At 36.4% G+C, this 25,299-nt stretch overlaps 5 protein-coding genes across 15 annotated transcripts; all 5 read left to right on the forward strand.

Moving 5' to 3' along the window:
- Positions 1-1,000: 1,000 nt before the first annotated feature.
- Positions 1,001-2,203, forward strand: LOC105170100 (uncharacterized). The gene is made up of 2 exons (XM_011090711.3): positions 1,001-1,247; positions 1,595-2,203. The coding sequence occupies exons 1-2, from the start codon at positions 1,113-1,115 to the stop codon at positions 1,862-1,864; spliced, it is 405 nt and encodes a 134-aa protein (XP_011089013.1). The 5' UTR covers positions 1,001-1,112; the 3' UTR covers positions 1,865-2,203.
- Positions 2,204-6,074: 3,871 nt separating this feature from the next.
- Positions 6,075-9,426, forward strand: LOC105170244 (uncharacterized). The gene is made up of 9 exons (XM_011090915.3): positions 6,075-6,291; positions 6,811-7,015; positions 7,126-7,216; positions 7,311-7,456; positions 7,549-7,792; positions 7,910-8,014; positions 8,118-8,300; positions 8,408-8,606; positions 8,742-9,426. The coding sequence occupies exons 1-9, from the start codon at positions 6,075-6,077 to the stop codon at positions 9,236-9,238; spliced, it is 1,887 nt and encodes a 628-aa protein (XP_011089217.1). The 3' UTR covers positions 9,239-9,426.
- An 853-nt stretch (positions 9,427-10,279) lies between these two features.
- On the forward strand, positions 10,280-14,291 carry LOC105170243 (uncharacterized). 6 transcript variants are annotated; one of them, XM_020696852.2, is made up of 11 exons: positions 10,280-10,533; positions 10,735-10,803; positions 10,904-11,154; positions 11,310-11,514; positions 11,742-11,832; positions 11,912-12,057; positions 12,184-12,427; positions 12,528-12,632; positions 12,809-12,991; positions 13,072-13,273; positions 13,546-14,291. In XM_020696852.2, the coding sequence occupies exons 3-11, from the start codon at positions 10,938-10,940 to the stop codon at positions 14,040-14,042; spliced, it is 1,890 nt and encodes a 629-aa protein (XP_020552511.1). In that variant the 5' UTR covers positions 10,280-10,533; positions 10,735-10,803; positions 10,904-10,937; the 3' UTR covers positions 14,043-14,291. The 6 variants fall into 6 exon arrangements, with proteins under 6 accessions (XP_020552511.1, XP_020552510.1, XP_020552509.1 ...); XM_020696851.2 differs by having other exon boundaries at positions 10,911-11,154; XM_020696850.2 differs by having other exon boundaries at positions 10,923-11,154.
- A 1,241-nt stretch (positions 14,292-15,532) lies between these two features.
- LOC110012609 (uncharacterized) lies at positions 15,533-19,069 on the forward strand. 6 transcript variants are annotated; one of them, XM_020696951.2, is made up of 10 exons: positions 15,533-15,686; positions 16,041-16,274; positions 16,505-16,709; positions 16,816-16,906; positions 16,988-17,133; positions 17,224-17,476; positions 17,573-17,677; positions 17,760-17,942; positions 18,039-18,240; positions 18,387-19,069. In XM_020696951.2, exons 2-10 carry the CDS (start codon positions 16,064-16,066, stop codon positions 18,881-18,883), a joined length of 1,893 nt encoding a protein of 630 aa, XP_020552610.1. In that variant the 5' UTR covers positions 15,533-15,686; positions 16,041-16,063; the 3' UTR covers positions 18,884-19,069. The 6 variants fall into 6 exon arrangements, with proteins under 6 accessions (XP_020552610.1, XP_088741172.1, XP_088741173.1 ...); XM_088885046.1 differs by having other exon boundaries at positions 15,537-15,686; positions 16,023-16,274; XM_088885047.1 differs by having other exon boundaries at positions 15,537-15,686; positions 16,023-16,274; positions 17,227-17,476.
- Positions 19,070-20,451: 1,382 nt separating this feature from the next.
- Positions 20,452-25,142, forward strand: LOC105170099 (uncharacterized). Its single transcript, XM_011090710.3, has 10 exons — positions 20,452-20,610; positions 20,701-20,956; positions 21,220-21,424; positions 22,461-22,551; positions 22,641-22,786; positions 23,268-23,511; positions 23,593-23,697; positions 23,797-23,979; positions 24,061-24,265; positions 24,459-25,142. Exons 2-10 carry the CDS (start codon positions 20,722-20,724, stop codon positions 24,956-24,958), a joined length of 1,914 nt encoding a protein of 637 aa, XP_011089012.2. The 5' UTR covers positions 20,452-20,610; positions 20,701-20,721; the 3' UTR covers positions 24,959-25,142.
- The last annotated feature ends 157 nt before the right edge of the window (positions 25,143-25,299 follow it).

Here is a 25,299-nt window from a genome sequence, read left to right on the forward strand (position 1 = left end):
ATAATTAATTGGTATTCTTATGTGAAAAAGCTTTTGATGCACGTGTATTTACAATTTTGGTGGCATAAGTTGTCTCATATTTCAAGGAGGATTGTGTTGAATAAAACATTTGACATTCTCTTTGCAAATCACATAAGATCTCATCACGTGACACTCATATTATGAATTATACATAATAAAACTTTTTGAAATAATAAAAAATTCTAAATTCTAAATAATTCATAATTTTGGTCAAAATGTATCAAATTATATTTTAAAAAGAATATTTTCCTTATCAATATATGTTTTGTTTTGTAAATGGCTGTAATAAAGGGTTTTGGTCAATGATGGTTTTAATTATATCAATTAATCTATATAACAGTTTTTTTTGGTAAAAAAACTTTATATTTTTAAACCGAATATGCGTTTTTAATAAAATCGTAAGGTTTGTCTTAATTTCTTAAAGTTTGACATTTACTAGTAAATATCAGCAACCAATCAATTTTTTTTTTTTGAAATAATGGGAAAAAAAATCAAATTCTAAGAATTATCAGATTTGGTCAAAATTGATTCATTGGGGTCAAAGACCCCCTACCTATTATCTATACTTACTATTTATTAATACTCAAAACTTTAAAGTAATTATATTTGGTAAGACAAAATATGAGTTGACTAAATTGTCATTATCTATACTTATTTTATTACAAACAACTAATTATTTATTCAATTAGTTACATTAATTTTTTTTTTAATTCAGCTGCAATAAAATTCATTTATTTTGTTAATTTTGATAAATAATTTATTTAATTTAATTAAATAAGTACAATAAAAAATTAGGGTCAAGTACTAGTTATAGCTAATAGAAACTAAATGGGGACGAAAACTGAATGAGGGGTATTCCGTCATTTTATCCGTGTTGTTGTCGCGTGCAAGTCAGTGAATAGAGACGAGTGCTCCTGTTTCCGCCGGTAGCCTGTAACCTCGCTGGAACCGAAGCCTTTTAAATACAAGCCAGGCCCTGCTGCTCTATTTCCCATCACATATAAGTATAAACAAACACTGAACAGAGCAGCCACCTTGTTTGTCGTCTCAGTTTTCTCGGTGGGCGTTGTTCGATCAAAACTGAGTGAAAAATGACTGGAGCCAAACAGGGCGGAGGAGGGGAAGAGCCTGTGACCCTTGACCTTCTCAAGAGGAAAATGGATGATTTTGCAAAGGAAAGAGACTGGGAAAAGTTCCACAGCCCTAGAAATCTTCTTCTCGCTCTGGTAATTGTAAATCCATTCATACTCCTTTGTTTTTTTTTTCGAGATTCTTTTTTGTTTGTTATATTCACATGAAAAAAATATAAGCCCTTTTTTTAATGGATGAAGATCTGAACTATTTCGATTTATTCATTTATTTTCTTGAAAAAGAAGATATTGGAGAATTTGTCTTGCAGCAATAAAACAGGCGTGTGGGCTGATTTTTGGATCCTATTTTCACTTTTGTTGCTCTGTTTTGCACTTTTTCACCTCGTACCCTTTCCTTAGATCCCAAGAAAAGATTTCAACTTTGTCCTTTCCACCCAATCAAACACTGCGACTTCAGTTTCACCATTGTTTTCCCAAAACAGGTGGGAGAAGTAGGAGAACTGTCGGAGATATTCCAATGGAAAGGAGAGGTGCCCAAAGGGCTACCGGATTGGAAAGAAGAGGAAAAAGTGCACTTGGGAGAGGAACTCTCAGATGTTCTGCTATACCTGGTTAGGCTGTCTGATGTTTGTGGGATTGATCTTCATGAGGCTGCTCTTCGCAAGATTGAGCTCAATGCGCAGAAATATCCTGTGAAAAAAGAGTCCTCGAATAGGTACAAAAGTAGTGATGACCCCAGCGCTGCAGCTTGAGACCTGTTCTCCACTTTCCTAATTTGCCTACCCCCATCCATATCTTTGCTTTTTGCTGTGCTGTAAATGGAAAGTTTAGGTCTTGGGGGTGAGGGTGGGGGTGGGGGTAGGGGTAGGGGTAGGGGTAGGGAGATGATGGGATGAGATTTTCTTGTATGAATGAACTGGGGGGGTTGGCAGTGATGTGATGTCTCTATATTTGTGACTGTTTCTACAGATGCATGTTTTCAGTTCTTTCATTTCATGTCTATTGTCTCCAGTTCTTGTTTTTGACTTTCGCTGCCTTATTTACTACTGCTCTTGTCTATTTCTTCAATACAGAAATACTATCAACAATCATCACCTAAATGTCTTTATTATTCTTTCTTTTTTGGTTTGCTGAAATTTAGGTGCATTTCATAATTAATTATACAAATAAAAATTTAAATTAAATTTAAGAATTAATAGGTAAATGAATAATTGCAATGAGATTAAAAGTTGAGTGTGGGCAAATTAAGAATCAAACATAGGATTATTTGATTATATAAAAGTATAAAATTATTTGATTTTATTAAAATTGCAATTGGGTTGAAGGTGAGTTATTTAAAAATGAATATGAGAGTGAGAGTGAAGAAACCAAATAAAAATAGTAAATAGCATGAGGGGATGAGTGAGTGATGCATACCAACTTTGAAAGTGAGGCGGTGGGGATGGGATTGAATGGAAGGGGTGTCTTGTCGTGGGCTATGACAGACTATATATATAATTGCCCCAAATGCATTTTATTCTACTAAGTATGCGCAAAATGTTGATTTTGATACAAGCCTAATTCTAATAATTCCAATGGGGTCAGCTCAAACCTCCTTTTGCTAAAATAAGAGATTCATTCTAAAATAAATTAGGAATACGATGAGTAGAAAATAGTAAACCAACTATTATTATAGTGCTGAAAATGTCGCATAATTTATTAATTACTACTGGTAAAAGTATATTAATTCCAATAATTGAAAGAATTAGGGTAAGAGGAAGGTTCATATGTAACTACTTTAATATTTATGTCCCTTCTTATTATTATTGGATTAATAATTAGTGAATTATTATTATTTATTTATTTTTGAAAAAAGAAAAAAAGGAGTTTCTCAAACTCTTGCCTGACACAGACCATATTCCCTTTTTTTTGAGAAAAAATAATTAAAAAGAGATTCTCTTTTTTATTCCTATGCCACGTTACTTACATTTTCTTGATGGAGGGTTTTTGGTCACGTTGAAAAACAAGCCATCGGACATCAATGTTTTTAGAATGGGATTATGATTGAAATGGTCAAATTACTGAGTTATTGGTCCGAGCAATCATATCGAATTAAAAAAATTGATTAATCCAAGATACATTATATATATATATTTATAACATATCAATATATTATATATTAGTTTATTAAACCTTATTGATTATTAGATGTGGCTTTCTCCCACATTAAAGCAAAAATAAGTGATACTTAAACATTTTAAACTCCAAATATGAAAATTTTAAGTCAAGCTTATTATATCATATTGAAAAAGCATAAGTTAAAATTTAAACACTTTGGACTATATATATGGAAATTTTAAATCAAGCTTATTATCCCACATAAAAAAAGTATAAATTAGAACTTATACACTTCAGATTATAAATATAGAAAAACTTAAAATCAAATTTATTATCCCACGTTGAAAAAGTTTAAAGCAACTTAAACACTTTAAATTATAAATATGAAAAAGTTTAAGCCGAGCTTATTGTCCCACATTAAAAAAGTATAAAGCAAAATTTAGCATATTAGACTATAAATATAAGATGGAAAAGTTTAAGCAAAGCTAATGTCCAACATTAAAAAAATATAAGTCAAACTTAAACCCTTTTGACTATAGATATGGAAAAGTTTAACCTCTAAAAAATTTAAATTTTACTAGATAATAATTTTTTTTTTGAAATGGTCAAGATCGACTTGATTGATTTTGGCTGGTTTGACCACACCGGATTTTGAGATATGAACCAGGCTGGACACATGGTTGATTCCCAATTGAATCAGTTGGTTCGACTTGGTTCTAAAAACCATGCCTAACATTAGAAGAGTGTGTAGCAAGGTGCCGTACTTGCATAGTTAAGATCCCACCGCTGCAAGAATAGAGTGCGCCACCGTCCGACGCCCGCGACACAAACCAGCCCCAACACTTGTGCCGCCATCACCACCGTCACTTAGAATAACCAAGATTCCAACTCCAAATATGTTGTAAAGCGAATATGTAGGTAGTTTTATATTTGGAAGAAATTTTAACATAAAGCACTTAAATAAATCCTTGAATATGATAAAAGCGCGCATATATTTCTATTCCATCTAGGGAACAAGGATTTTTGCTAGGAAAATAAAAGGATAATGGTAGTAAAGTTGATTTTGGCTGTTTGCTTGGCTTTAAAAGTACTAAGAAAAAGGAAAATAATAACAACAATAATAACGAAAACATGTAATAGAAGAGGTTTCTTTAAAAGAAAAAAGAAAACGAGTGATAGAGGTTAAATGATTGCTGTCACTCGTCACAGGAAGGCTTGTTGGGGTCATGGACTGACCGAGGCAACAACGTTAGTGAAGAAGGGGTCGTTTTGGTGGAGACATTTGAACTAATAAGTCAAACACATAATAGGAAAGGGAATAAGAGTTTCTGGATTACGTAGCATGAATGGAACAATGAAGAGAGTATTTATAGGTTTGGTGGCCTTGCCCTGTTGGCCCTTTATCAAGGCCTGTTTCATGGTTCAAATGCAGGCCAAGTCTTGGGCCACAATAGCCCAGGCATCACTAAAGAAAAAGATTATTTGTTGGTAGACAACTAAAGAAATTGGGATAATTATAGTATTCTAGTTAAAAAACGTGGGTTATTACACATCTACGTATGTGTGTATTGGGTATAAATTAGAGGTATATTAACTAGTATGCTTTTATAACATTAAGAACCCAACATGTTAGGAACAGGGATAACAAATTTATTGGTGAAAATGAATTGATTAGTGTAGACAAATATCCAACTCAATGGCAGGTTTGGTGTAGATTTGTATTATATGTATATATTACTATAAAAATAAAGGAAGCAGCCGGAGCTACGTTTACATAGTTAATTTCCTTCTAGCTAGTAGTCACACTTTGCACCGGAAAAGCTGCAGATTTTTCAGACAATATTTTCTACGTAGTACCTAGGATTTAAAATTGGATAAGGCTGGTCCCCTCCCATGCATCTATTGGAGTAATTAATTTCAAACACAGCCGCATGCACTAGCAACCTACCTCTCCAAAACAAAACTATCTACGTGTTTCTGCTATATAGGACCAACAATTTTCGTGAATTTCTATCTCATCCTCAATACACACACTGCACGCGTAATAACTAATCAAATTCTCATATACAAAACACACATCCACACACACATTACATGCAAGAATTTCATTCGCATAGCACAAGTTAACAACGAATAAAGTTCTCTTTCGTCTGGGGAGAGAGTACGTCCATGAACTCGTTGGAGCTAAATCAAGGAGGCATGCAGTTTCGACTAAAAGTTCATTTTTAGTAAAAGGAAATTAATTATAGTATGAGTTTTCAAAATTATACTTACTATTTGATCCGTTCTGACCAACTAATTAATTGCAAGAACAAACCATATTTTTTGCGTTGGCATGCATGCAAAATCATGGTAACTGGTTCTGATAAGTGCTACTAGTTAATGTTCTTGAATTTTCCTTATGAAAAATCATACAAGAATTGAATTTTCAACTGCATGAAAGTCGTTAATGTTGTTAGGACTTTGCATACGAGGAAACCCGTCTTACTTGGCACTCGATGTGCCGTAAGTGGTCTAAGATCACAAGTTAGGTAGGCTTTTTTGTCATGTCATACATATGTCATGCACGAAGATTTTTTCCCATGATGCGTAATAATTAATTAATTTCATCAAATGGTATTAAATTTTGAGTTAACTAAACAATATATATAATTTGAATGTGACTAAATGAATTTGGAATACTATAAAGTATTTAATTTGAATTATAACTGCTATAGACAGACCCGACTCATTGATTTAGAGTTAGGTTACAGGTGTGTACATGTGTAGTATTTAGCTTGAAATAATATCTCAAGTAATGAATTTATACTTAATTCTCTTTCTTTATTTCTTTTCCTTTGTATAACAGGTCCTGATTAGCCAGCAATGGGCAAGTTATTAGCAAAGCTGCACATAGTTTTGTTGCTGTGGTTAGCAGATGGCAGTGAAGCAGAGCACCTGAGGTACAAAGACCCCAAGCAGCCATTGTATGTTAGAGTGAGGGAGTTGATGGGGAGAATGAGTCTTGAAGAAAAGATTGGGCAGATGACTCAGATTGAGACAAGTGTTGCATCCCAGGATATCATCAAGAAATACCACATTGGTACATGTCTCTCCTACATTTATGTATTATAACAATGATTCTATTTCATAATTAAGCTATGTTTGACTGTGGAGCCCGACTTAACTTTAGATTTTGGTTCAACTATTACGGGTTTAACTCTATATTGAGTTGGTGGTGGGGGAGGGGTGGTTGACGGACACAAGGAGCAGGTCTTGGACGATATAAACCTTAGGTTCAGGGGCAAATTTTTTTATTTTTTAATATTTGACAGGTGCGTTGCACTTGATAATGATCATATATATAATTGGCGAGATTGTATATAGTAGTATTGTACTGTTCTGGACACAAAATTACTTTACATGTCGTATGTTTGATTTTCCTGTTTCTCGTACATGTTTTACATTATGTTTTGTCCTAATTGTCTCTCTGGCCTATCTCTCGGATCATTGGGCAACCCTATAGATAACATGCTCGATGCACCTAGAAGTTTATATAATTACATTACAGATACACCGCTTCTCTTTTATGTTACTATTAAGGATTGGAATGAACTTGCAGGTAGTGTTTTGATTGGTGGTGGAAGCGCACCGGCTCCATGGGCATCTGCCGAGACGTGGATGGACATGGCCGATGATTTCCAAAAGGGCGCTCTTTCTGACCGTCTTGGAATTCCTGTCATTATAGGAATCGACGCCATTCATGGCCACAACACTGTCTACAATGCCACAATTTTCCCACACAACGTTGGCCTTGGTGTCACTAGGCAAGTCCACCACATATATATTGAACGTTTTCTCAAGAGAAAACATTGTTCTGCTGCATTAGTTGCTATGTAAATGTTGAGAATGACTGAATTCTATGAAAACTTATCAGGGATCCGGAGCTTGTCAAAAGGATCGGAGCAGCAACTGCTCTTGAAGTCAGGGCGACTGGAATTCCTTACACGTTTGCTCCTTGTATCGCGGTAAAATAACAAAAAGCATATCATATCATCAACTGTATTAGTCTCTTACCACATTGAGCATCCGACTAATTTCATGTTTGGAATTGTGTTTCAGGTCTGTCGGGATCCAAGATGGGGCCGATGCTTTGAGAGCTACAGCGAAAATCACAAGATTGTTCAAGCAATGACTGAGATAATACCCGGCTTACAAGGAGACGCACCTGCCAACTACTTGTCAAACTTTCCCTATGTGAACGGCAGGTATATAACATAGGATAAATTCAACCAAGATTTGGTCACAACGTAACATTTTCGTTTTCTGACAAATCTGGTTCTTGCTTTATGTGGAAAAGGACTAAGGTAGCAGGGTGTGCAAAGCATTTTGTGGGAGATGGCGGGACGATTGATGGGATTGACGAGTACAACACAGTCACCGACTGGGACAGCCTCAGAAATATCCACATGCCTGCATATCTCGACTCAATCAGAAAGGGCGTGGCCACTGTAATGGTTTCTTACTCCAGTTGGAACGGCAAGAAGATGCATGCGAACTACAATCTCATCACGGGGTATCTCAAGAACAAGCTCAAATTCAGAGTAAGTAACAGAAGCTCTCAAATACATCAAAAGTTCGTTGTTGTTTGATTAGTATCTAGTGAAAGTTTTTGGTGAGTATGTGTAAATTGATGTCTTCTTTGTGTTGATTCATTTCAGGGATTTGTCATATCAGATTCAGAGGGGATTGATCGGATAACGACTCCACCACGTGCTAACTATACTTATTCAGTTCAAGCTGCTATTCATGCAGGAATTGACATGGTAAGAACTAGGTGAACACACCGTGTCCGGTTCTATGTTTCTACTGAGATCAGTAGTCTGTCTCATAGTTTGCAGTTTCATGGGCGTTGCTGACTATTTACAGGTCATGGTTCCTTATACATATGTTGAGTTCATTGAAGAGCTGACTTCACTGGTGAATAGAAACATAATCCCCATGAGCAGAATTGATGATGCTGTGGAGAGAATACTGAGAGTTAAATTTATCATGGGACTGTTTGAGAATCCAATGGGCGATCGTACGATGTTGAGCCAACTAGGAAGACAGGTCTAGAACATCAAGTCAAACCACTCATGTTTAATTTGTTAGAGATGAACATATCAGTATTCATCGAAGTATTCAATATCTGATCAAGTAGTTTGAAAAATGTTCAGGAACATAGAGAACTGGCCCGAGAAGCAGTGAGGAAATCACTCGTGCTCTTGAAAAATGGTAAGAACCGGGATGAGCCGTTGATTCCACTTCCGAAGGCAAGAAACATACTTGTGGCAGGCAGTCATGCAGACAACATTGGCAACCAATGTGGAGGGTGGACTATAGAATGGCAGGGTCAATCTGGCAACATTACAATTGGTATGTCAAGCATTTTGAAAATTTAACATAAAATACGTATGTTGGTTCTGTTGTTCTTGTTGGAGTGTGGAGCTTGACCAAACAGCACATTTAGTACCAAGTGAGTGTTTTCTAAATTCTTGTCCTGCTTTATAGGTACTACAATTTTAACTGCTGTCAAGAACAATGTTGATTCTCATACAGAAGTTGTCTACAGCGAGAATCCTGACAAGGCATTCGTGAAGTCCAGTGACTTCTCTTATGCTATTGTAGTTGTGGGAGAACTGCCTTACTCAGAATACGTTGGAGACAGTAAGGACTTGAGAATGGCTGATCCCGCTTACAGCACGATCTCAAATGTATGTGGAGCTGTCAAATGCGTTGTGGTAATAATCTCAGGACGACCTGTTGTGATTGAACCTTATCTTGATCAAATTGATGCCTTAGTAGCCGCTTGGCTGCCCGGGACCGAAGGCCAGGGCGTGGCTGATGTTCTGTTTGGCGACTACGGTTTCACTGGCAAGTTAGCGCGAACTTGGTTCAGGACCGTTGATCAGCTTCCAATGAATGTGGGCGATCCTCATTACGATCCTCTGTTTCCATTTGGCTATGGTCTTACAACCAAACCAAGAGAACTAAGAGCTGCACAGTGAACCAAACAGCCTTCATGTTCTTAGGTTGTTGATCTACAATCATAAGTATATACATGTATACACGGGCACAATGTCATTCTTGAGATTTCTCATGGTAGAAGAAGTTTCATGTTTTAGTGTCAACATTTCGTCTTTAGGAAATACATAATGTAGATGTAATGGATAAACATATCTCTCCTTTGTAGTTTTTTTTTTTTAAAATGTAAGTAGATTCCAATTGTTGTTTATAACTTTTTATGTATCAAATGATTTGATCTGAATGCTATGGCTTTGTTTGGATTTGTTACTTCGCATTTTTCGAGACAAGATAAAACACACTTAATGTTTGTTTTTGTGTTTTTGCACTTTATCTGCGTGTTTTTCTATTTTTCAACTTTCTATATATAATATATATATATACATTTATATATATATATAATATAAAATAAACATGATTTGACAATAAACAGTAATTTTTCTCTCAAAAGTACAACATTAAACATAAAATATTTATATATAAAAATATATGATTTGACAATGAACAGTGATTTTTGTCTCCCAAATTCCAACATTAAACCTACACCATTTATTTTAAAATATTTTAAATTTTTTCAAAACACAAAACAAAACAATTAAAATACAAATCCAAACATAATGTATGCTTGTTGAAGTTCCGATTTCTTGAAAACATGTCACGATTTTTCCTTTTGTTATGAGCAAAATTTTGTGGAGGAATTTTCTTATACATCAACCAATTAAATAAAACCAATCATCATGAAATATTATTATTATAAAAATTTGTTGAGATATTATTCAAATTTAAGAAGAATATAATTCATTATCTTGGCTAAATTAAATATAAATCACGTAAAAATAAGCGGATAAGGAATCGAAGTTGGTTGTTCGTGTAAGTAAACAATTCCTAAGAAGTCTCTACAAAAGTGGGTCAGAAGATAAGGTCAGCTTTTTTAAAGAATTCTTAACGGATATATTCCCGCCTGAGATTGAACTACATTATCTATTTCTTTTTTTCTTTTTAAAAAAGAATTAAATATTCTGAGAAATATATTAATCAAAGCATTTGGTGTCAATCAAAATACTCAACAAATTCAAGAATCCGTACATCTCAAGAGACAAACGTTAATCGATGGGAAAAGGCGACAATAACTAGGACAGTGGGTGTCGGCGAGGAGCCACCGTCACCGTCTCCCTCTCCCTCGACCACCCACAGCCACATCCACTCTCTTTATTCAAGTACATCGAGAAGGACCACTTCAGAGCTTTCGCTCCAGTTCGTAGTATTGAAGGATTTCTTGGTACTAAAGGCTAATTACACCTATTCAGCATATGCTGTTAGAGAATCCCATGACATGTTCGCGATAAATGAAAAAATAGTGCAATAATATCAAGATTTCAGGAAGCACTGTCCCACTTGAGTTGATAAGAATTTCTTGTTTTTTTATTATTAAAAAATGTTTACCCTTTAAGCATATTTATTGTCTAGTTGACCTTTTCAGACCTATTCATTGCTTGAATTGGAGTTTCATTCAGAGCCCCTTTATCAGAAAAAACTACTTTCTTGATTTGTGAGTAATTTCTTGCTATTGGTTCTTATTTGTAGATCTGATTTCATTCTTTTTGTTGCATGTGAATATGAAATAGTTCCTAGTTGATTTTCATGGTTAGTGTTTAGTATTTTCTTCAGGTAATTCGTTGGGAGATGGTGACGGTGAGGTTGTCGGCCCAAATGGCGGTTGTGGTGGTGCTCTGCTTCCGTATAGAAGCAGAGTACATGAGATACAAAGACCCGAAACAGCCGTTGGATGTGAGGATCGAAGACTTGATCCGCAGAATGACCCTTGAGGAAAAGATTGGCCAGATGACGATGATTGACAGAAAGGTTGCTTCTGCAGATATTATCAAGGCATACTTCATTGGTATGGATTATGTAGCCCCCAATATCATACAGCAATTGAAACATAAGATGTGATTTATGATGCTTCTTTCCTAAGAATAATTTATGTTGTATGAACAAAGTGGAGGGATCTTGATTGCAACCGTTATGGCTTATTAAGAAGCATGAAGTTTGCAGGTGCTCTTCTGAGCGGCGGGGGGAGTGTGCCGGCTCCAAAGGCTTCTGCCGAAACTTGGATCAATATGGTTAACGAGTTTCAAAATGGTGCTCTCTCTACCCGTCTTGGGATTCCTGTGTTTTATGGGATTGACGCAGTTCATGGCCACAACACTGTCTATAATGCTACAATTTTCCCTCACAATGTTGGGCTTGGAGTTACCAGGCAAGCCATTTTCTCACCTCCTGCTCTATGTTAAAAACCATATTGTGAATTTCTCTATTTTTCTGCGACATGATTGAATCATATGTTCATGATCTCAAACTTAGAGGATGTCAAGAATAGTCTTTAGCTCTCTTGGGGACTTTAGACGCTCTGATTTTGATTTTATCCAGCCAAATCTTCTAATCTGTTTTCTTCAAATGATTTAAAATCACATGAACTCTTAATAGGGATCCTGAACTTGTTAAGAAGATAGGAGCCGCAACTGCTCTTGAAGTTAGAGCCACCGGAATCCCCTATACTTTTGCTCCTTGTGTAGCGGTGAATAAACCAAAAACATGTCTGTTCCTTCTGACTCTCTCTGGTTAACTGCAGTTTTTCACTTGTTTCATTCTTACAGGTATGTAGGGATCCTAGATGGGGTCGTTGTTTCGAAAGCTATAGTGAAGATCATGAAATTGTTCAAGCAATGACTGAGATAATCCCTGGTTTACAAGGAGATCTTCCACCTGATTATCCAAGCGACTTCCCATATATTGGTGGGAGGTAAGATCATTTCTCTATGATTCTTGGGTTGTGCTCTTGAAATATAACTGTAAGAGAGGACTCTGATGTACAAAGATTACTATGTTGTCACAAAAGTCTCATGATTGATTGATTCCCATAATGAAGGACAAAAGTTGCAGCATGTGCCAAGCATTTTGTTGGAGATGGCGGCACAACTGATGGCATCAACGAAAGTAACACCATCATAGACTGGGACGGACTGCTTAGCATCCATATGCCTGCATATCTCGATTCCATTAGAAAGGGTGTGGCCACGATTATGATATCCTTCTCAAGCTTGAACGGCACAAAGATGCATGCCAACTATGATCTTATCACCGGATACCTCAAGAAAACACTCAAATTCCAAGTATAACAATCTTACAGTAATCTTACATCTTCTTTGTAACTTCCTCATTTGAATTACTAGTATTAGTGCAAATAATTGCTTTTTTGTGGTTGATTCATAGGGTATCGTCATATCAGATTCTCAGGGTATTGACAAGATAACCACCCCATCACATGCTAACTATACTTACTCAGTCGAAGCAAGTATTAATGCTGGAATCGACATGGTCAGTGAAAATGGTTACCATATTATATCCCTTTGTTGAATATGCTCTAAAACATATGTTAGTGCCAGCAAAAATCCATATCTAAGGAAAATGGAATAGTAAAGAAATACAATAGGAGATCTCTAAGTTTTCAGTCATGTACACATTTGCTATAAAGTTGGCTTTACTTGTTGCAGATTTTGGTCCCGGAGAATTTCACAGAGTTAATAGATACCCTGACACTGCTGGTCAAAAAGAACGTCATCTCTATGAGCAGAATCAACGATGCTGTTGAGAGGATACTAAGGGTTAAATTTATCATGGGTCTATTTGAGAACTCAATGGCCGATTTCTCCTTGGTAAACCAACTTGGGAGCCAGGTGCGTCATGGGAGCCCACTCAGCCACTTTGTGAGTTGAAGTTCTCCATCTTCTTATTTAACGATGATATTGTTGAGCAGGAGCATAGGGGGTTGGCCAGAGAAGCTGTGAGAAGATCGCTTGTCCTGTTGAAGAACGGTGAAAACGGTGATGCACCATTGATTCCTCTTCCAAAGAAAGCAAAGAAGATTCTTGTGGCTGGAAGTCATGCCAACGACATTGGTAACCAATGTGGAGGATGGACGATAGAATGGCATGGTCTTTCTGGTAATATTACAATAGGTATGTTTTCAATGTTTCATAATCAAGAATTTAGGCTGGAGTTAATGATATATACCCAAGTTCTTTTGTTGGTTCGTTATCAGCTGAAATGATGCAAGTATGTGGCTTTTTCTCTAGGCATGGATGTCTTAACTCTTGATACTTTACTGATGCTATGAATGTTGTCGTTGAACTCTGCTAAACGAGTTAATCTACCGAATGCAGGAGCCTGTCTAAATTCATTTTGCTCTTCCTATTTCGCTTCAATAACATCAACTTCATCTTGTTCACAGGGACCACAATTTTAGCTGCTGTCAAGAACACAATTGATCCTCAAACTGAAGTCGTCTACCACGAAAATCCCAACAAAGAATTCATGAACTCCAATAGCTTCTCTTACGCCATTGTGGCTGTTGGTGAGCTGCCTTATTCAGAAACTGTCGGTGATAGTATGAATCTGACAATAGCTAAACCTGGTTACGACACAATCTCCAACGTCTGCCAAGCAATAAAATGTGTCGTCGTCATCATTTCCGGGCGACCGGTTGTTATACAACCATATCTTCCCCTAATAGACGCTCTTGTGGCAGCTTGGCTTCCGGGAACCGAAGGCCAGGGTGTAGCTGATGTGTTGTTTGGCGACTATGGTTTTACAGGAAAGCTTGCTCGTACATGGTTTAAGACAGTTGATCAGCTTCCGATGAATGTGGGTGATCCCCATTATGACCCTTTATTTCCGTTTGGCTTTGGTCTCACAACCACACCTAGAGATATGAAAGAAAGCCAGTGACATGTACCACTTAATTTATTCATCAACACATCCTATCCATTCACTATAATGTATGGTTAAATTCGTACTTTTATTGTGGAAATTTCATGGATTTGAGTGAACACGTCCCATTGAGTCTGTCAGTACAGATAAGTCTGATCGAGACGAACATATTATTGTTAGAAGGTCTCAAAATTTCAGGTTTTGATGTAATTACAATTGTACATGAAGTGGGATTTACATGGGTCTACAAGAATTGGAGCTTGGACATCCAGGAATCACACACGAACGAAAGCACATGATAGACTTGTTTCGTACGTGGTAAACAGTAATGGAAAGCCAAAACTAAGGACAAGTTGACAACTCGTATATGCATGGACTTGAGCAGGCAAGCAACCGCAGAAGGCCAGTCATGCATCTGTGGAATTGGAAATACTATGTATTGAAGTTGATAATATTTCTTACAATATCTTCCCATGCTTTGTCTGTCTTTTTATAGGATAAGGTTTTGGTTTTATGTTACTGTCTGCATTTTCTTTTTGGTCCTTAAATCAGAAGCAACTATTTCTGATGCTTTATTGGCTAGAAATAAACTTAATATCCACCAATCATACGCGATTAAGCAACTCCGACTATTTATATATATATATATATATATATTGAAATTCATTTGTGTTATCCCTTTTCTTCATGTTTTAACTAGTTTCATAATTTCCATTCATACTCCTTTTTATTTGTACATTATAGTAACGAAGAAAAGAAAAAAAAAAATCCAATTATTAAAATATTTTAGTGGTTTTACGTGTGAGTTGGCCAATTAAACATTCATTTTTTGTGTGTTTGATGTTTATTAATTAGTTTAATTCAACTTCATCAAATGATAAAAGATATTCAAGTGAAGAAATAATTAAATAAAAACACATGCGATGTGTGTATATGTATAAGAACATTATAAATTGAATTACTGACGTTGTTATTTGAATAAAATAAAAAGCGTTATATTTTAGAAAATAACATATCTCTTTTATATCCCATGTTAAATATATATATTTCCCAGTCATTGCACCCGAACAAATATTTAATGAATCATCAAATCAATTCGCTCTGCCATTATGATATCTTCTCCTTCCATGGACCATTGACAAATCAATTAATGCCGATGATCCATATTGGGAGAATTTAACTCCTGAAAGTCAGATAAGTTTCTTTCTTTTTCATTTTTTTTTTATCAATTCTTGAAATAATTACGGCGGCAAAATGGGATTCAGATAAAGTAAACACGTCAAGTTGCAATGGGATATATAGCAGAATAGATAGGATTTAATTATGCGTCCGAATTTTTCTAAGTTGTACCAAATTTGACAACTTATATATATATACATATCATACTGGTGGAACACGAGTGCATAGAATAGGAAAGATATCGTATGAAATTGTCTAACTCGATTACGTTACAAAAAGCAGCGTATACGCCATCTTCTGAGTTAATAACTATATATATATATATATACAAGGCGAGAGAGAAGTATGCCATTGTAATCAAATTTCCCATAAGAAAAAGAGAGAGAGAGAGAGCTCCTCATATTCTTGACACCCTTTTGAGTTTTGAAGGTGTGGATAAAGCGTGTGCTTGTGTGTGTAAAAAAAGGAGAAATTTCCTTCAAGGTATGGATAAAGTGCGAGTGTGAAAAAGAAAACTTCATCACATTCTTCACACCCTTTTGAGTCTTGAAATTGTGGATAAGAAGTATATGAGTGTGTGTTTACTTTGATATCACTCGCATTTCACTTAACCAAGGTTATCAGCATTGTTCTTGATTTTGAAACCATTTGATGTTAATGCTGCATGGTTTATTTGATTGAAGATGGCAGTTAAATGTAGCTTAAGATAGCAAAAATGACTGGCGGATGCGTTTGCAATTGATACATTTTAATGTACTCAATCCTAATTGATCTAATGCAGGTTTGACACATTTGCATATTAATCTTGGAATTATTCAGTGCACCATCATGTTTCAGGTCCAAAATTCTTGTTGATCAGCATGGGGAGGGTTACGGCGGCGCTGGTGGCGCTGTGGTTGTGGACGGCGGTGGTGGAAGCGGGATACATGAAATACATGGACCCAAAACAGCCGTTGAATGTGAGGATCAAAGACCTGATGAGTAGAATGAGTCTTGAAGAAAAGATTGGGCAGATGACACAGATTGAGCGCAAGGTGGCATCCACAGATGTTATCAAGAAATATTTTATCGGTAGGTGTGCCAAATTTTTTATCACTGCTAGTATTGTTGACTTCCATTGATGATTTATTTAGAACACACTAAACAGTTTCTTGAATCAGTACAGCAGATGTGTTTCTCTTTATTTAAATTAGGCACATAATATCAAAGAATAGTTAGATTTGACTTGTACACTAATCCCCGGAAAATGTAATAAGCATGAGTTATTGTAAAGATCCCTGAAGTGTGGTAACCTCCTACAGGGAGTATTGTGAGTGGGGGAGGGAGTGTGCCAAGGCCCAGGGCTTCTGCTGAGAATTGGATCAACATGGTGAATGAGTTTCAAAAGGGTGCTCTTTCAACCCGTCTAGGGATACCCATGATTTATGGAATTGATGCAGTTCATGGACATAATAACGCATACAACGCCACGATTTTCCCGCACAATGTAGGTCTTGGAGTCACGAGGCAAGTCCAACTTCAAGATCAACTGTTAATGCTATTGATGGATTCAGGAAGTTTTATTCTTTTTGTGTATGATGAAAATTTAGTTTTGCATGTAACTGAACATTAGGGATCCAGATCTTGTCAAGAAGATCGGTGCTGCAACAGCTCTTGAAGTGAGAGCAACAGGAATTCATTACACTTTTGCTCCTTGTATAGCGGTAATGAAGTTCATCCTGTCGTGTGAACCTTTACATTGTATCACTTTAGTTTACTCCAATTCATGAGTCCTGTCCTTGCAGGTATGCAGGGACCCAAGATGGGGTCGCTGTTACGAGAGCTATAGTGAAGATCATGAAATTGTTCAATCAATGACTGAAATCATACCTGGTCTACAAGGAGATGTGCCATCAGATTATCCAAAAAACTTCCCATTTGTGAATCCAAGGTACACATGATCAACATCATATCAATGCAAGAATGATCTGATACTCCTAACATTTCTATCGGATTTTTCAATTGGTATACCCTTTTTTAGTAGTCAAAGGACAAAAGTTGCGGCCTGTGCAAAGCACTTTGTAGGAGACGGTGGCACAACCGATGGTATAAATGAGAATAACACTGTTATAGACTGGAATGGGCTGCTTAATATTCATATGCCGGCATATCTTGACTCAATCAGAAAGGGCGTTGCGACAGTTATGGTATCATACTCAAGCTGGAACGGCAAAAAGATGCATGCCAATTATGATCTTATAACGGGGTACCTAAAGCAAACGCTCAAATTCAAAGTTAAGATATTGCATTTTTTGTAGTTTTTTTATTTACTCCAAGTAAAACGGCTCAAGAAACTCATGTATAATTGTTTCTCTTGGGCTGAATTTCAGGGCTTCGTTATATCTGATATGTGGGGCATTGATCGAATAACGACTCCTTCTCGTGCAAACTATACTTATTCTGTTCAAGCTGGAATTCATGCTGGTATTGATATGGTAGGTGAAGTTAAATCTCAGCAAAATTTACTACACTTGAACAATCTTCTTCATGTTGTTGGATTTGGATGTTTTATCATAGGTTATGGTTCCAGACGAGTATGTCGAGTTCATTGATGATCTCACTTTACTGGTAAAGAAGAATGTGATCCCAATGAGCAGAATCAATGATGCAGTGAGGAGGATCTTGAGGGTCAAATTTATCATGGGCCTGTTTGAAAATTCAATGGCTGACCTCAGTTTGGCTGATCAACTTGGAAGCCAGGTCCATTGCCACAGCCACCTAATTGAGTGACTGCCTTGCTTCTCTGTTTTTCACTCACCTAATTCTTCAGTTGTATCCGTTTTTGTTGATCAACAGGATCACAGAGAGTTGGCTAGAGAAGCTGTGAGGAAATCACTTGTGCTTCTGAAAAATGGTAAAAGCAGCAACCAGCCAGTGCTTCCTCTTCCAACAAGTTCAGAGAAGATACTTGTGGCTGGAAGCCATGCCAACGACATAGGCAACCAGTGTGGTGGATGGACCATTGAATGGAACGGACAAACGGGCAACATTACAGTCGGTATGTTCAGATTCTAAAACTCTCTAGAGTAAAGGCATGATCCTTCGTCTCAGTGAAGTCAACACAATGCTTGTCTAAATCGAGAAAATATAGACGAACAAATCTGTGTTTTCATCTCATTTTGTTGGTCTTTTCTGGTTTTGTAGGTACCACGATTTTGACAGCTGTGAAAAACTCTGTCGATGAATCCACTGAAGTTGTCTACAATGAGAATCCTGAGGCTGAGTTTCTCAAGGCCAACAACTTCTCTTATGCCATAGTAGTTGTGGGAGAGCTACCTTATGTGGAAACAAACGGTGACAGCAAGAATTTGACTATAGCTGAGCCTGGTTACAGCACGATAACTAACGTCTGTGAAGCTGTGAAATGTGTTGTCATTATCATTTCTGGACGGCCCATTTACATTGAACCTTACCTTGAAAAGATCGACGCCTTGGTGGCTGCTTGGCTACCGGGGACAGAAGGCCAAGGGATTACCGATGTTCTATTTGGTGAGTATGGTTTCACGGGCAAGCTTGCACGTACGTGGTTTAGGACAGTTGATCAGCTACCAATGAACATTGGTGATCCACATTATGATCCTTTGTTTCCATTCGGCTATGGTCTTACAACCAATCCTAGGTTGCTAAAGGCATCCCAGTAAAATTCTATCAATCACGTTCGTTTTCTGATGATCCACATTGTCTTGTTTATAGTACATACAATCTTTCGTATAATTAGTTGGGATCAACTAAATTCGATTCAAATAAGAATTATGGGAACTGCTCCTTCTTGTTAGATTGTGCAGAAATCTTGTGGAAGAAAAAGTCTGTATTATTCTTTCTTAAAATTGCTTCACTCAAATTACTTGGTTGTCTGAATTTCTTTCATGGTTTCTTAAATGAAAGCAAATAGAGCTAAAATTGTTGTAGTTATTAAGATAATTGTACTAAGAAACTGTGTAAGATTTATGGTTGAGTGTTAATCTTATTCCTTTAGGTGACCTTTACTTCTTGAAACAAATAATTAATCGCTATTATATTGGAAAAAATTCAAAAACCCCCTGTGATAATAGAAATATTTAAAAAACCCTTTATAAAAATTAAAGTATCGAATATCCCGTGTAATATAAAATAAAGTTACCCCCCTCCCCCCGTACAGAAATTGACCTACACGCGCTTTTGATTGCGAATTTGTTATAAAAATACCTTTTTTTTTTTTATAATTTTGCCCTTCTCTCACCTCTAATATATATAATATTATATATTTATTAATAATAAAATATTATTTTATATAATAAATATTTAATTAAAATATTATATATATTTATTAATAATAAAATATTATTTTATATTAATAATTATTTTATTATTTATATAATGAAATATAACTTTAATTAAATTAATTAAAAATTATATATTTAAAAAAAAACAACGACCGACGCCGCCGTGCGCCCTCCTCACCCATGGGCGATGGCTATCGCCCAGACCGGCGATGGGGCGGGGGGAAGCAAGTGGGGGTGGAGGGAAGAGGGCTGTCGGAGAAGAAGATTGGTGGGGCGAGGGATTGATCGAGGAAGACGATGGGGGCGGGAAGGGGGGTTATGATTTTTATTTTGAATTTTTTATAAAAAATAATAATTACATATATTATAAATATATTTTAATACTTATAAATTATTATATTATAAATCAAAATAATTTTATATAAATAGACTTAGTTTGATCGATTGACTAGAAGGGGCATTTTAGTCATTATTTTTAAGACCAGGGAGCGGTGTAATTATTTATTCATAATATAAAAATAATTTTTTATATTAAATTTTTTTTTAATATTTTGATATAGCACATGAGATCAAAATGAATTTAACCCCTATTATATTACCAACACGTTGTGTTAGATCCTATACACATTGTAGTATTTCAAATTAAGACATGGCTACATTTTCATCAGCAACGGTCGTTAATTTGAATTTTGAAACAAGAAAAGAAATGGCCATTTGTCATAATATTAGTATTTCAAATTAAGACAAGATTAATGGTGTTAAAATCAAAAATAAAAAAAGACTAATTAATTGCATGCTTAAAAATTATCCGTTACTCCTGTGGGGTCCCGATTCAATTCTATACTATCTCAGCCAACCCAATTGTCAGAAAAGAAAAATATCTTGCCTTGAGAAGCTAAAAAAGTACCAATCCAAATGTCACCACCCACCATGCCACGCAGTCCCATGTATACGAACCACTAAAAGGTCCATTCACACACCCCACCCCTCTGTATTCGGCACATTATTATATATATATATATGTGTGTGTGTGTGTCTATACGTACACACATTTGACAAAGAGAGAAGCTCTCCCCTACTCTGTGAGCTGTGTTCTTTCTATCTTGGTAGGGCTTGTGTCTTCATTTGGTCATGTTTCACTTCATTTGTTTGTTTAAATCTGTATTGATTTTTCTTTGTTTTGGTAATGGTTGCAGAGTTTCTAAATAAAAAGGGCAATGGGGGTGGAAAGAATGAGGAGATTCTCAAGGCCCATGATGTTCTTGATGATTCTATGCTTGTCGGCTGCATTTACAGAAGCAGAGTACCTGAAATACAAAGACCCCAAACAGCCCTTGAATGTTAGAATCAAAGACTTGATGGGGAGGATGACCCTTGAAGAAAAGATTGGACAAATGACTCAGATTGAGAGGAAGATAGCCTCCCCTGATGTCATGAAGAAATATTTCATTGGTGAGTATTTGATTAGACCCTGTGCTATGAGTATTCCATAAATGAAGAAGTTGCCATTTCAAGAAACATCTCTGTTAACATTTGTACATAAACTGTGATGTGGTATAGATTCTACTTTTTTCGGTGTCCGTTCTACATTTGGTTTCAGCGAGATCTGTTCAAGTTGTTGCCACTTCGGTCCTCTATTATTATGGAGAAAAGGGTTTGTGGGATTTGCATTCTAATGTTCAAATATTGAGAAAAAATATCTGATTTTTGGACAGGGAGTGTGCTGAGTGGAGGAGGAAGTGTTCCAGCCCCCAAGGCTTCTGCTGAGGCCTGGGTGAATATGGTGAATGATCTTCAGAAGGGGGCTCTTTCGACCCGCCTCGGAATTCCTATGATTTATGGGATTGACGCTGTTCATGGCCACAACAATGTGTACAAGGCTACCATTTTTCCTCACAATGTTGGACTTGGGGCCACCAGGCAAGTATAATAATATGAATCTTGACCAGAACATGTGAAGTTTCTTTTGGGTATCAGGGCTGTCTTTGGCGTGGGGGAAAATATTACTTGGGTCTGGGTAAAGTCAACAAAGTCTGCGTTGATTACTTATTTCATGGAATATCATTGAAACAAGCTGAATCTGATTTCTACTTGGAGAATTATTATGTCTAAAAATGCTGAAATCAGCATGAGATTAGCAGCTACCTCATATGGATTGATTCAGAAACACTGAAGTTAGAAGTTTACACTATTTTTGCTTTCATGTTTTCTAATTTCTCGACAGACAAGATAAAACTAATCCAATATTTGTTTTGTATTTTTATACTTTATCTATGTATTTTTTTATTTTTTAACTTTTTATATATAATATATATACATGTATATATATAATATAAAAAAAATATTATTTGACAATCAACTATGATATTTGTCCTCCAAATCCCAATATCAAACCTACACTATTTTATTTTAAAATATTTTAAATTATCTCAAAACACAAATCTGAAAATACCATATATTTTCAACACACAATTATTTATCTTTATTTTTCTCTCTATCCCCAAAATACAAAACAAAACATTCAAAACACAAATCAAAAAATTATTCTAGTTTTCTTACAATAGTTGTGTTAAGTTCTCTTTTGGACAAAATGATGGGTTAAACCCGAGGTCTCAACAACTACAGTAATTCTTGTGACTGTGGGTATTTTATAATATGGTTCTGGAATTTTAAAAGTGTAAGCAAGTTAAATTCTTGGGGTATCTTTTCAATCTAGAAAATCATTATCAAATTAAGGATTATGATCTTTTTTATTAAATAAATGTATACTCTTTAAGCAACCATAGCCCCTGAGTCAACATTTTTATCATAGCCCATGATTTAATACGAAAACATTAAATAAGAGTTTTGAACAGGAATAATATGCTGTAATTTCAGCCTCGTTTTTTAATCTGCTTTAGGAATTATGATATGTATGTGCTATTTATGCCATTAATTGTTGACAAACTATAAACAGAGATCCAGAACTCGTGAAGAGGATTGGAGCTGCCACTGCACTTGAAGTCAGGGCCACAGGAATTCAATATGCTTTTGCTCCCTGCATTGCTGTAAGCAAGACTTGCAACTTGCTTAGTCCTTTGCTTCTTGGTTCCAGCTGGTCATGATTCTTGACGTCTAATCGTTCTGTTGCGTATAGGTCTGTCGGGATCCAAGATGGGGTCGCTGTTATGAAAGCTACAGTGAAGACCATAAGATTGTTCAAGCAATGACTGAGCTCATACCTGGTTTACAGGGTGATCTCCCAGCTAACTCACGCAAGGGTGTTCCCTTTGTTGCTGGAAAGTATGAACCGACTTCCTCATTCCTTTTTGTTCTCTTTTACCTTTACCTTTTAACTCCACATGGTGAACTTTTTTGAAGTGCAGATATTTTTAATAAAATATTTCCTGAAATATATGTTGAGGTGGGGTTCATCTCGAACATGTCACATGGACAGTCTTGATGTCAGATTGCAGGGTTCTTAGTGTAATTTTCAAACCAAAGCTTTTTCTTAATCCCTCTAAATTTCAAGAGGGGGTTATTCCTTTTTTTATTCAACTGAATTGGATATCCCATCCTTAAATGCCAAAAAGTTTTGTTAGTTTTATCTCCTATATCATTAATTTCCTCAAATAGATTTCCTTGGTATAAGAATTCACTTTCCAGAATAAGAAAATACATGGCACCAAGGCATGTTGAGTATCTGTTTCTAGGGCTCTTAATCTAAACGCTGTTATTCACTTATGGAGCCAATTAACTAATAAACTGCAATTCATTGTTAAAGGACAAAAGTTGCAGCTTGCGCAAAGCATTTTGTGGGAGACGGTGGCACAGTCAGGGGCATCGATGAAAACAATACAGTGATAGATTATAAAGGGTTGCTTAGCATCCACATGCCTGCATACTTGGACTCGATTAGGAAGGGAGTTGCCACTGTTATGGTGTCTTACTCAAGCTGGAACGGCAAGAAAATGCATGCCAACCAGGATCTTGTCACTGGCTTCCTCAAGAACAAACTCAAGTTCAGGGTAAAATATCAACATACTCTATTGAATTTTGAAACTTATAAGTAACCATTGTGATTGACTGATTGTTAAACAAAATTTCAGGGTTTCGTCATATCAGACTGGCAGGGCATCGACAGAATAACAGATCCCCCCCATGCTAACTACACTTATTCTGTTCAAGAAGGAATTCTTGCAGGAATTGACATGGTTTGTTCCTTATATAATTTGGTTTTCTGGTAGAGGTAATTTTGCAGATAACAACATAAGCATGAGAAACTAACCATGTTCTTGGTTCAACTTTTGCAGATTATGCTTCCTGAGGACTTCACAGCGTTTATCGATGATCTGACTCTCCAAGTGAAAAACAACATCATCCCGATGAGCAGGATCAATGATGCTGTACGAAGGGTACTAAGGGTTAAGTTCGTTATGGGTCTGTTTGAGGATCCGTTAGCTGATCCTAGCTTAGCAAACCAACTCGGCAGCCAGGTTATCTTTTGTTTTTCCTTTTTTCTTTATCAACAAGTTTTCGAGTAGTAAGATCAGAAGTTGAAAGTCGCGTTCGTACAGGAACATAGAGAATTGGCAAGGGAAGCAGTGAGGAAATCTCTTGTCCTTTTGAAGAATGGCAAAAGTGCTAAAAATCCATTGCTTCCCCTTCCAAAGAAAGCTCCAAAGATACTAGTTGCCGGAACCCATGCCGATAATTTGGGTTACCAGTGTGGAGGGTGGACAATAGAGTGGCAGGGTGTTCATGGCAATGACCTCACAGTCGGTATGTTGACCTTAATTCAATAAGAAAAATTGCTCGATGAAAGTAGAATATGTTAGAAAAATAATTGTTTTGTCAATTTTGGTTTCCCATCATTGTCTTCATCACAATAATAAACATCTTCTCAGGTTCTAGTCAACAAATATACACAATATGAAGAAATAACTCAACTTTTACATGTGTCTCATATTTGCAGGAACTACAATCTTAGGTGCTGTGAAGGAGACGGTCGACCCCTCGACACAAGTTGTCTACATGGAGAATCCAGATGCAAACTTTGTCAAGACAAATGGATTTTCATATGCTATTGTTGTCGTGGGTGAGCTCCCGTATGCAGAAATGTTTGGTGACAGCACAAACCTAACAATGATCGAACCTGGTCCGAGCACTATCAGAAATGTGTGTGGGGCTGTGAAATGTGTTGTGGTCGTCGTATCAGGCAGGCCGATAGTTCTCGAGCCTTACGTTTCACAAGTAGATGCAGTTGTGGCTGCATGGCTTCCGGGAACTGAAGGGCTGGGAGTGACTGATGCCCTGTTTGGCAACTATGGTTTTACAGGAAAGCTGGCTAGAACTTGGTTCAAATCAGTGGACCAGCTCCCCATGAATGTTGGAGATTCACACTATGATCCACTTTTCCCATTTGGGTTTGGGCTGACAACTCAGCCCACCAAAAACACTGAAATGTCCAAGTAAAGTGGTGAGTGATCTCCATAGTTTGTTTGTAATATTTGATGAAGAACAGAATGGCATGGCTGAGAACTTTAGTTCAGCTAAGCTGCTCTGCTATTATTATATTAGAAATTTTGTACTAAATGAAATATTCATCATTTATCACCACTGAATCCAAGTTATGATAAACCATTGGAAGCTTAATTTATTTACGGGCCATCATGCATTTTGACGCATTTTCTCGAATTGGGATTTGAAGGAACTTGTAACTAATTAACTATTCAAGGGGGAAAAAAGAGGAGAAGAAGAAAAGCTCAATTTATATTTCAAAAGATTTTTTAGCCCAATCTGTTGTGCACAACAAG

Source organism: Sesamum indicum, linkage group LG9 (assembly GCF_026168435.1).
Source record: "Sesamum indicum cultivar Baizhima isolate 11 linkage group LG9, ASM2616843v1, whole genome shotgun sequence".
Taxonomy (NCBI): Eukaryota; Viridiplantae; Streptophyta; class Magnoliopsida; order Lamiales; family Pedaliaceae; genus Sesamum; species Sesamum indicum.

Bases quoted from the DNA above. Each gene is read 5' to 3' on its own strand.
- LOC105170243 (XM_088884980.1), top strand. From the start codon at position 10,938: ATGGTGACGGTGAGGTTGTCGGCCCAAATGGCGGTTGTGGTGGTGCTC. The intron at 11,515-11,741 runs GCAAGCCATTTT...AACTCTTAATAG, and splicing joins GTTGGGCTTGGAGTTACCAG to GGATCCTGAACTTGTTAAGA. The intron at 12,058-12,183 runs GTAAGATCATTT...CCCATAATGAAG, and splicing joins TTCCCATATATTGGTGGGAG to GACAAAAGTTGCAGCATGTG.
- LOC105170100 (XM_011090711.3), top strand. From the start codon at position 1,113: ATGACTGGAGCCAAACAGGGCGGAGGAGGGGAAGAGCCTGTGACCCTT. The intron at 1,248-1,594 runs GTAATTGTAAAT...TTCCCAAAACAG, and splicing joins GAAATCTTCTTCTCGCTCTG to GTGGGAGAAGTAGGAGAACT.
- LOC105170244 (XM_011090915.3), top strand. From the start codon at position 6,075: ATGGGCAAGTTATTAGCAAAGCTGCACATAGTTTTGTTGCTGTGGTTA. The intron at 6,292-6,810 runs GTACATGTCTCT...ATGAACTTGCAG, and splicing joins CATCAAGAAATACCACATTG to GTAGTGTTTTGATTGGTGGT. The intron at 7,457-7,548 runs GTATATAACATA...TATGTGGAAAAG, and splicing joins TTTCCCTATGTGAACGGCAG to GACTAAGGTAGCAGGGTGTG.
- LOC110012609 (XM_020696951.2), top strand. From the start codon at position 16,064: ATGGGGAGGGTTACGGCGGCGCTGGTGGCGCTGTGGTTGTGGACGGCG. The intron at 16,275-16,504 runs GTAGGTGTGCCA...AACCTCCTACAG, and splicing joins TATCAAGAAATATTTTATCG to GGAGTATTGTGAGTGGGGGA. The intron at 17,477-17,572 runs GTTAAGATATTG...GCTGAATTTCAG, and splicing joins AGCAAACGCTCAAATTCAAA to GGCTTCGTTATATCTGATAT.
- LOC105170099 (XM_011090710.3), top strand. From the start codon at position 20,722: ATGGGGGTGGAAAGAATGAGGAGATTCTCAAGGCCCATGATGTTCTTG. The intron at 23,512-23,592 runs GTAAAATATCAA...ACAAAATTTCAG, and splicing joins AGAACAAACTCAAGTTCAGG to GGTTTCGTCATATCAGACTG. The intron at 24,266-24,458 runs GTATGTTGACCT...TCATATTTGCAG, and splicing joins TGGCAATGACCTCACAGTCG to GAACTACAATCTTAGGTGCT.